General features: G+C 39.5%; 1 protein-coding gene across 1 annotated transcript in view; it reads left to right on the top strand.

Annotated features, from left to right (window-relative positions):
• Nucleotides 1-11093, top strand: part of LOC118330340 (unconventional myosin-IXAa-like) — a 127874-nt gene that overhangs the window by 60933 nt on the left and 55848 nt on the right. Inside the window, exons 3-6 of the mRNA XM_035664832.1 lie at nucleotides 552-646; nucleotides 1258-1320; nucleotides 3420-3519; nucleotides 6740-6793. Of these exons, the coding sequence (XP_035520725.1) occupies nucleotides 552-646; nucleotides 1258-1320; nucleotides 3420-3519; nucleotides 6740-6793 (312 nt within the window). The remainder of the gene's footprint in view (nucleotides 1-551; nucleotides 647-1257; nucleotides 1321-3419; nucleotides 3520-6739; nucleotides 6794-11093) is intronic.

Genomic DNA, 11093 nt, shown 5'->3' with positions numbered 1-11093 from the left:
GGGTGTGTGTGTGTGTGTGTGTGTGGGGGTGTGTGTGTGTGTGTGTGTGTGTGTGTGTGTTAGCAGAAATGCCCACAGACTCACACGAGTTGTGACTGTGTCTGTTTTCAGCTTTTTGCTGTTTGCCTTTATAGGAATTTGGCAGTTTAGTGCATGATTGGCGTGTCTTGTGTGTGCGTGTGTGTGTGCGTGTGTGTGTGAGTGTGTGTGTGTGTGTGCGTGTGCCTCTTGTGGGCCCCTTCCTGAGCCTCGTGACCTCTGTTACAGTACTGTGATTGGTAGCTTTTCCCTCTACTCCTAACACATTTTTTCACTTTGCTCAGTGTTCGGTTCCTATCATAATGTTTGCAAGTTGGAATAAAGTATTTTTAAGACCCTGTAAACCTGAAAAGCTTCTGTTATCTGCTCTAACTTGTTTATAAGTCGTATATCTTTCTGCTACGGCAAAAGCAGGTTGTCTCTCCGTCATTGTACATAGAGAATGAAAGCTGTCCGTTATCACCTATCTACATATGTTGACCTGAAGGTGGCTCTTTCTATTTTCTCTTCAGGCTTTTGGGAACGCTAAGACAGCGCACAACAACAACTCCAGCCGCTTCGGCAAGTTCATCCAGGTCAACTACCAGGAGAGTGGCACAGTCAGGGGGTGAGACATACACAACACACAGACACACAGAGAAATCGGTGCATGGTTCAACGTCTATAAAAACGGTTTGGTGGAGTGGTAACATTTAATCACTTATGGATACTAACTTGATACTTTAATTTTAAATGATTTAAACATAATTAATATCCCACATTGGTCACATAAAATCAGAACAATAAATCATTTGTATGTTGTGTTCTGAAATACTAATAATGAAATTTTATCTATCTATGAATACATCAGTTAATAATATGATTAAGAAGTGTTCATTGTACCCTGATTGTAAATTTATAGCTGCTATTCATAGTACGTAATTTACTCATGTGAGAACTGAACTAATCAGGTTATCTTGAGGTTAATCTCTTGGTTAATAAGTTTTATTTCACAAATTATGAAAAACACAATTAGATAACTCTGCCTCATAACTGTTTTCATGTTCTCTTCTGTTCGTACTCTGTTTCTTTAAATCTTTATAATTAACACAAGTCTGCACCTCAACCCTCTTCCCTGTATGTTAACGTAATATTAGCTCATTTGTTATCAGAGCTTTTGTTTTACATGGCTCTTTTGCTCTTTTGACTCTCTGTGCCATTGTGTATGTTCATCTTCAGAGCATATGTGGAGAAGTACCTGCTGGAGAAATCACGTCTGGTGTACCAGGAGCACAATGAGAGGTGAGTGGAGTGGAGACAGAGATAGACTGACAGCAGGGTTTGTGGATGACATGCTGTCTGTTTCTTGTTTTATTAGGATGAATGAAGAGTTGCTGAGCAAAGCTCTGAATACATTTGACTGAATTCGTTTGTGAGCAAGTGCTGTCCTTTATTGTCCCTCCTGGAAAATGCCTGGGAAAGGTCCTGGAAAACAATTTCTTAAGAAGAAAATCAGATTCAACCAATCTATTTCTTTACTAATTTAAAAGTTTAAAATTTAAATGAACCTTAAGAACTTGGGTGATGTGGCGCAGTCATAAATCATCTAAATCAGAAATTAGAAACATTGAGAGCCAAGTTCCCGCTTGTTTGAGGAATATGATATCAATCCATATCTCTGCACGGACGTGTTCTTTGTCCATGAAACTCAAAATAGTTTTCATTTCCTCTGCAAGCTGAAGATATATCAGGTGTCCATCAGAAATAGGCCTCTGCCCTTTGCTAAGTTAACACTGCCAACTATCAGGTTTCCCTCTGAATTTTGATATGTATGCATACTGGATGTGACATAAACACACAAATTTCCACCTGTACCTACATATCTAAAATATTTTTTTCTTCTCTCAGCCAACCCATACACCCTGGCTTCTCAACTGGCTCTGTCTCATATTGCTTATTTCTCCCAGTCGACCCTAAAAAACAAAATCACTGGTCCCACCAGGATAATGGCTTTGTAAAGAAAGCAAAGAAAAAAACAATGTAAAACTGTCCGCTGGTCATCTAATCCTTCTAACTCTGATTGGACCAGGGTTTCTATTTCATCCTGATGACAGGCCCTGGCGGCTATATTGATAGAGTAGAAACTAAAGACAAGACCTCCCAGACTGCTCAGACCTGAAGCAGAGAGGTGGGGGAGAAGGGAGGCTGATGATAAACAGCAAACTATCTTAAATCTTAAAGCCAGTCTCATGACAGGTTGCCTCTGTACGACCCCGGTGTAGGGAAAAAAAATTGCTAGGAAGGAACTAACTTGGCTTTCCAGTGATGCTGTCGGGCTTTATGTCTCTGGACCTCGATGGTACGGTACTTGGTGCAAGTGAGGGTCTTTATTCAGCAACTACAGTTCTGAGTTCTGAGATTATTAGAAATAAGGTTTTAGCTATTAGTTTGTTCATATATTGTGCTATTAGTTTCACTAAATAAATATATCAAATGCCTCTTTCCCTGAATCTGATCTGAAAAGATTCATCAAGAAACCTGATCTGCGTACGTCATTGTTATTTTTTACTGTTTTGACTTTTGACAGTGTAGTGACCTTGCTATTTTAGTAACTAATTCAGTTTTCATTAATTCAGTTATTTCCAATGTTGATTTAATGTATTATGTACCTAAATGTTTGCAGCATATGGAAATACAGAGGGGAGAAATCATATTTTAGCATTGTCAGGAGTTTTATCTGTCTTTTATTTGTCATAGAGGTTAAAGAGGTTAAAACTTACTCACATTAAAGCTGTACAACATATTTGACTACTTCTACTACTATATTTAATTACAGTTTCACATTGTAGTACCGCCTTTGTAACTGTACACAAGTTTCAGTTAAAACATCCTTCTACCCATCCACCATTACAGATTGGAATTCTTTAATATCCTCCCTGGGCTTTTTAACTTTCCACCACCCTATCAGGCACTTAGTGTCACTGTGCAGAGAACTGAAGCTCGTTTCCAGCTGTAATAAAATTGCATATCAGTGTGTTGGCCAAAGCCCCAGCCTTTGTCACAGAAGCGCAACTCCTTACCTCCAGCCCATGCACCACACTGCTGCTTTGTTTGACTTGAAACGTGACCCCACAGGGGGTTAAGGGTGTGACTTTGTTACATGGTGTAGGTATGGGTCATTAAATAGGCTGCAGATAGAGAGCTCTTCAGGGTACTCCACTCCTTTGAATGGAGTCTCCCCTTTAAGCATTGGTTGGGCAAAATGAGGAGATGTGAAGCCCGCTGTCCTCAGTTTACCTCTGAGGGAATTTAAAATGATTCCAGAAATCAATACAGGAAAACTGTTTTTGTGCTTTAGAGTTATACCCTCTAACTTATATTGTGTGTATGTGTGTCTGAAGGAACTACCATGTGTTCTACTACCTGTTGGCCGGAGCCAGTGACGAGGAGAGAAAGTCCTTCCACCTGCTCAAACCAGAGGAATACCACTACCTGAACCAGGTCCGCTCACACACACAGTATTCAGTGCAGACATAAATAACAAAATAAATGCTGCCATGATGATATATTTTTGCTGTTATGTTGTGTTAAGTATTAAAATCCTGTATCAAGGAAAAAAAAAAATATATATCAAGGAAAAATTAGGTGATGGCTGCAGCTTGCTGTCTGGTTCTTAAAAAGGTCTCAATGTGGACAGTCTCTTTGTGTAGCTACTGTGTAGAGTGTCTTTTTTCAATGTAACCTTTATTGAAACCGAAAGAGATTTGAAGGCCTGGCCAAACTAGGCAGCAATAACAGCAAGTTGCAGACACAGATACCACAAAATGTGCCAAAATCAGAATTAAACAGAAATGCAATTCATCAGAAAGACCAAATGTTATATGACAAGTCATTTTGTCATATAACATTTGGTGTAATTAGTTGTCTTGACATTAATTATTCAGTGTGTTGGTGTGTTTCATTTATCAGCACAAATTATACTGTGGCAGTGTTACAAGTAACAAGATGATTCAGCCAAAGAATTTAAAAGATCTGATTTGTAATGTGAAACAAAGAATGGGCCTCATGCAAGAAGCACATTACACCAAACTCTCTTAACTGCCACAACTTGTCGTAAATCACTAATTTCAGCTTGATGAATACGACCTGTTCATGAGGAGGTCGTGAGATTTGATCATTAGCAGAGTCAACGCCCCTGAAATTGCCTGTTCCGCTCCATTTGTGGGCAGGCTTCAATCACAAAAAAAGTGTGAAAAGAAGGCTTTCATACCACGGGGCTGCATGTGCTGCTGCTGGAAATCAGCAGATAAAAAGTTTAGCAGAGTCAGTAGTGGTATTAAGTTAATAAAGTATATTAATAACATAGCTATCAATGATGTGTCATTAGAGGAAAGATGCACTGTGACAGAAATAAAGAGGAAGCGGTTTGACGTATAGATGCTAAAAAACATCTTTCTGAAGTGGTCCATGGCTAAAAAAAGAGACAGTCTAGGGGGATGTAAGAATAGTACAGCCAACAATATGTGACGTTACAAGAAACACTAACCTGCGTGTAAATCCTGAAGCACCTGTCCTAAAAACTACTGAAATATATAAGTTTTTGTGCTGAAATATGCCAGTAAAAATTAGGCTATATGATTCATACGAAAGGTCTGGACTACTTTTAAGTACCTAAGAGAAAGAGTTCTTAAATCATTTGTACGTGCCACATAGAAACAAATCAGTCTGTACAAGTGTTTTTTGCATGAGGCCCAATGTGTCTATGTGCAAAGAATTCATTGTAAATTTGAAGTGGTGTTATAAACTATGTTATCACTGAAAGATAAAGCTAAGACTCTATGTAGAGACTGACGGAGACCCTGAAGATAATGATGAGAAATTTCTGCATCTCCCTTCTGTCTTTTTCTCTCCATTGGATCTTATTTAGTCATAACTGGATTGCTTCTCAGTGCTCTGTAGTGTTGATTGCATCAGGCCAAGATTTTTTAGCCCTGCATCTGTGTGTGTGTGTGTCTCATGTATGTGTGTGGGTGTGGGGCTAGGTTTGTTTACGTGCTTGTCTACATGCCAGAAATCCCCATATGCGAGCATCTTTTGCAGTACATCTGTGTGCATTGGCAGCAGATGTGTGAGGATTCATATTCCCTCTTCCTATGGCAGTACACTTGGGAGGCAACAAACAAACCTCCTTTGTTCATTTCTTTTGGCTTCCCCAAAAAAGTAACAGTTTTTTTTTTCTCCTCCTCCCTTAATCCCCACAACAACAACCCACCCCCCCACCGCCACCCCCACTCCATCCTCTGCTGCTGTTACTATGCAGCTCTGTTGCCACGGCAACAGCCAGACTCAGTTAATCTGGCGCTGACTTGCTCTCGTGCAGAGGGCGCCGGCGGTCGTGTGTGTTTGTGTGCACATGTGTTAGTCTGAGCGCACACACAGGCGTTCCTCACACACATGGTGTCACAAAGGAGCAAAATTATGATCCATTTGTCTCTCTGCTCTCTGTGTGTTCATCTGTCTCTGTCTGTCTGCCTGTCTGTCTCTCTCAGTAGTGGATTGTAACTCAGTACATTTTTACTTAAGTACTGTACTTAAAGTTGTAATCATCAAAGCAGCTAGCATTGTGACAGTATGAAAGTGAACCTACAGAGACTTATTAAGTGAATATGCAGCTCCGCTCGACTTTGTGAAGCTTTATAGTGAGTTTCAGCTCATTGTTTAACTGTCCGGCCCATAACTTTACTGCTCTGGGTCACTCTCACCACTTTCACAATGTCATTTTTGACTGCAGCAGGCAGATAAAAAGCTGTAAAAACTCACTGCTCAGCACTAAACAGAAGACAGACACAGTTAGCGACTGACTGGTGAACACAGTGGATAATTTTGCAGCTAAAGAGTCAGATTTTTTCATCAGGAGCTGGTGGAGACGAAAAACAGGGCTAAAAAAAAGTGAATATTGACATACATATTGACTTCACCACGTGTCCACAAACACTAATCCAGTTGAATAATAATGTCGCTCCATAACTGTTGGGTGGGTTAAAGCAGCTGCTTCATAACAAACATCATGTCATATTTAACATGAAGCAGCGGCAGTAGGAAAGGTTGGCGTAACATTAGCAGTAACTCAATTGTAAACAGTGAGGCTGGATTACATATATGCATCATTTCCTGTAAATCCCTCGTACTACAGTCTCTGAAAGCAGCATGGCAATGGCATGCTCCGCCACTACCAATAAAAACTTCTTCATAGAGAGGTCAAGTGTCTAAGGTTTCATGAAAATCTTAAGGATTATAACTTTGAGGTACTTGTACTCAAGTGCTTCAATTTTATGTTACTTCTTCTCCACTACATTTCAGAGGGAAATATTGTACTTTTATTTGAAAGCTTTAGTTACTAATTAATTTACACATATTTGTACATTGTTGTATTGCTGCTTTTACTTAAGTAAAAGATGTGAAAAGTTAGCATTGTGTGAGACAGTCAGTTATGTTATCCCAAACATAAAGTCAAACCAGTTGTCTCCACATCTCTGATTACGTCACATGATGGATTCAATTATTGTAGCTCTGGAGATGTGTGTGTCTGTCTGTGTGTGTGAGGATTAGTAATTGTTTTCTCACATATTAACAGCATGTGTTATCTTTCTCAGTCCCCTTTAACTGTGCGTATTATTGTGTGTACTTCATGCCTTCTTAACCCGCTCTGCCTTGCTTCCAGATGACAAAGAAATCGCACAAACTCCACTGGGACAATTACTATGAGAGTGATCTGGTCAGTATCATGTGGATGACAAGTTGTTTGTGTACGTCTGTACTCATGGGTGTGTCGTGGTACTCTGGGTTTTTGGTGCCAGCCTTGGTCTTGTTCTCTCTCCGCTGTCCACGCACGCCTGCTTTCACTGAAATGGATTAAAGATGGAGGCGACCTGAATTGACCTCAGCTGGTCGAGCTCTTTAGAGAACTGCCTCTAAAATGTTTAAAGGGATACCTTAAATGTAATGACTTTATTGTATTTGATTGATTTGTGCACTTTTGAACAAGGTGTCACACACTCAGTATCTCATATAAAGTGAGGTATTTGACTAAGATTGACACAGAAAAAAAGATTGATAACAAAATTAATTAATAAGTCTTGACTGTAAGTTTTATATCAGAGAAGATGTTTGCTCCTCGTAAGTTAAGTATCCAGAAGAAATGGAGTTCATAGATTCCTCATTTCTGTCTGGAACCACGTGAATATATATGCTGATTGACCAAATAAAATGTAAGCGTAAAGGAATCCCTTTAATCTTATCTTTGGCTTTGGATACTTTGCTGTTGGGAGTCTGTTGGGGGTCTTTAAAGGGAAGGTTCAGGATTTTACCTTCACCATTTCATTTACATTTATTATCTGACAAACACTGCATTAACGATGCATATTGAACATTTCAATTACATCATCCAGTAGCATGTTGTTAAATTCAAGAGCCGAGAAGGAAGGAAAAACATGAAATGAGCTCTTAGCTCTTTGCACTTAGCTTTTTTCTTTTCTTTTCTTTTCTTGTAGGCTAGAATAGTTCTACATAACTTCAATGTACTTCAGTTACGTTTTTTTTATTTTATATTTCTAGTGTAAGTTAATATTGAATGTTTGTGGCCTACACCAATAATTTTTATGTGAACTAGCAGCAGTAAGAAATGCTGGGTTTGTATTAGCAGTAACTTAATACAACTATTAAGTTTTTATACGAGGGTACAGTAAACAGTGAGGCTTATGTCAGTGAGGTAATACTACAAACACTGGATTACATGTGTATTTATTTATTATTATGTTTGTCAATCTAGTGAGTAGCAATTAGATGCGAGCACAGGCATGGTGGACTCCAACACTAATAATGACAATTACTATATAAAGAGGAAATTACTGACTGGAAATATATTAAATTACTATTACTGGAAAAAAGGCTGACCATAAATAATATCAAAAACAGAGTTTGGTTTCATGAAAACTTCAGAATTGCTTTAATAGTTGTTACACAGGTAATTTCAAAGTTGAATAATAACTTTTATTATCAAAAGACGTTAAATTCAATAGGAAACTTTCATGAAACGTAAGCCGGTATATTGACCAGGATCTAAATTTCAAAATGACACACAAGTAACACAAGCCATTATTTCCAGACTCTGCAGTAGCGCATCAGCATTTCTTTAAAGACACTGTCGTTCCTTATATACTGTTCGTCCTATGAGAATGTTTCAATAGCAATTAATAGGATAGCCTTCACATCCTGAAACTTCCCTGTAAGTGTGTGTGGTCCATTTTGTGTGTGTGTGTTTGCCGTTTCACTGGTCGTTAAGCCTGCTACAATGGTGCCAGCCTCCACCTGAAGTGAGTAATGTTTGGTCAGTGGGATTTGTTGTGTGTGGTTAAGGGATTCAGTATCTCCTAATAGGAGATTATGTTACTTTGACTTTGCCAGCGAGCAAACACTTGACATGAGAGTTGGTTAGTATAAATACAACTCATCTGTTGGTTTTACTGTATTTCCCTCTTGACTTTGGCTCTTTGTCTCCTTTTTTTATAACCGTTCTTTTATCCAGGAAAGGGTTTTTGAGGACACACACGTTTTTTTTAGCACTTATTGTAGGCCCTGCCTCATGTTATCCAGTTAAAATACTCCACCAAAAATCTATCATTTGAATATCAAATACTTACCTCCTGTATGCTTGAAAAGGACAATGCATTTCAGTGGCGTAGTAAATACTGTAGAAATGACTCCTGCAGAACAATGGCCAAGTGACTGCTCCAATGGAAGTAGCATAATAAGCCATTTATTTGCTAAGTGAAGATTACTGAACATGTAGATCAGTGCTGGAGGATGTATTATGCTCTGGGAGTGATTTTAAAAGGTCCTATGGAAGTTTTGATTCATGTCTTCTGCTGCGACTACAAGCACTTCAGATCCAGCCTACAGGAGGTCGATATCTGATACTCAAAAGACTATTATTACTATAACATGTTTATAAATATCCTTATTTGGTTTCTGTCCAAGAGTGAGATGAGAAGATTGACATCGGTGTGTTACTACAATAGAGCCAGGACATGTTTAGCCTAGCTTAGCATAAAGACTACAAGTAGGGGGAAACAACTAGCCTGGCTCTGTCTAAAGTGGAAAAACCACCCCTTCTAACAACTCTAAAGCTGCCTGATTTACACTCTGTATCTTGTTTGTTTACTAGTACATAACAAAGACCATTTCTGGCTTTGGTTGGACTTACATGCAAACCTGTGATCACAACCAGCACTATAGCTAAATATGCTGCACAGTGGTACTGGGCTTGTTCATCAAGAAATGGTACTGTAACATTACATTGTAACATGTTTCTTTTTATGTACGGGTTGAACAAAACAAGATGCATTGTGTAAGTCAGCTTTGAGGTGTGTGTATGTAGACAGAGACAGGCTTGCTGCTTTCCCCAGTCTTTATGCTAACCACACCTTGATTCCTCTGTACTTGACTTGTTTGTTTGCCACCACATTTTTTTAAAGTTTTATATTTTACTCTTTTATGTGTCTTTTTATATCATCTTGTGTTTTTTATAACTTGTTCTTATGCCTTTCTATGTCTTGGCCTTATTGTTTGTCTTGCCTTGCCTTTACAAAAGACATTAGATTACCAATCTTCTCCTCTCAAGGAAGCAAAACAGAGTATTTCCCAACTATTCCTTTAACTCTCTGTTCTCCTTTTTCCCATTTTCTCTCTCATATTCTCGCCTTACACAACCGTCCCCTCTCACTGTTTGCTGACACACTGTCTCTCTCAAGGGTCAGTCAATGACCTCATCAGTCTGTGACCCCACCGTCTAAGGAGATGATGTCAGGGTCTTCACAAACCCACACACACACACACAAAGAAAGCTCAGCAGCCCTTGACAGCTGTCTGAGCATCTGACCAACCCTTTGGGCCCATTTAACCTTTGACCTCTACCATTGGTCAGTGTGCGGGTGGCACGCTGAAGTAAATAGAGACACTCAGCACTTTGAACAGTGACAAGTGTAAATAGATTCCAGATGCAACATCTGGAGCCAAAAATAGAAAATAAACAAAAGTGAATTTAAAACAAAAAACAGGAATTTGACTGAAGATCCCAAAGACCAAACATATTCTTGATGTTTGCATTTGATGTGTGCAGTCGGGTGATTGGTTCTGGGCTGTGGGTTTGTGTTTTGTGCCTGTTTGGGTGTCTATGGTTTTTGGCCGTGTGGAATGTCTGGTGATAGGGTGGCATGCTGTTTTTGGCACAAAATCGACCGGGTGCCTTGACAACATAAATCATGTTTAAGTCATGGTAAGTAACAGGAAAAGTCTCGACTGGATGCACAAAACTAAATCTTGTTACTAGTCCATTAGCGATCTGTTAAAATGCTCCATGTGCAGCGTCAGCTGGGCTTCTGACTCGACTCAATTTGGTTCAAATCTGCACCAGAAATGTTGCAGCCGGCTTAAAATTACAATTTTGAGTTCCGAAGGGAGAAAAGATTCTTTGTTTAAAATAAGTAAGAAGAACAGATTGTTTCTTAATCATCCTTGTGCTGCACTCAAGCATCCCTTGTTCTTTTTTTGTCAAGAACCAATAGCTAAGGTTTTGGTTTTTGACCAAAGTATTCCCTTGCAATTGGCCAAAATTGATCTCTTTATTTTCTCAACTTCCTTCAACGTATCACATTGTCCTGCTTGGCGCTGAAGTCTAACATACCGGGCAATTTGAAAAGTGGCTTTTCCCGGGTCTCGCCTCAGCATCGAGAAGCCTCAAAACCCCTTTGTTGCAATTGGAGAAGCTCGCTGTACAAATATGCCGATTGTTGGCTCTGCAGCTCCTGACAAGTTCTAAGCCAAAGAAAAACAATGGAGAGGCAGAGGAGTGTTGAATGTTAACGTGTAGAAGAGGCAATCCAGAGTGTGGATTATGGGTTCCTGTGTCTTCTCTCTGGCCGGTCACTGTGGTATGTGCTAATTACAGCCTGAGAGAGGCTGGCTGCCGGAGCAGAGACATGCTGACCCGAGGGCCTGAGGAGACACACACACACACA

Source organism: Morone saxatilis, unplaced genomic scaffold (genome assembly GCF_004916995.1).
Source record: "Morone saxatilis isolate NCDOM2014 unplaced genomic scaffold, NCSU_SB_2.0 Contig2, whole genome shotgun sequence".
Lineage (NCBI taxonomy): Eukaryota > Metazoa > Chordata > Actinopteri > Moronidae > Morone > Morone saxatilis.
This window is presented reverse-complemented; position numbering and strand designations above follow the sequence as displayed.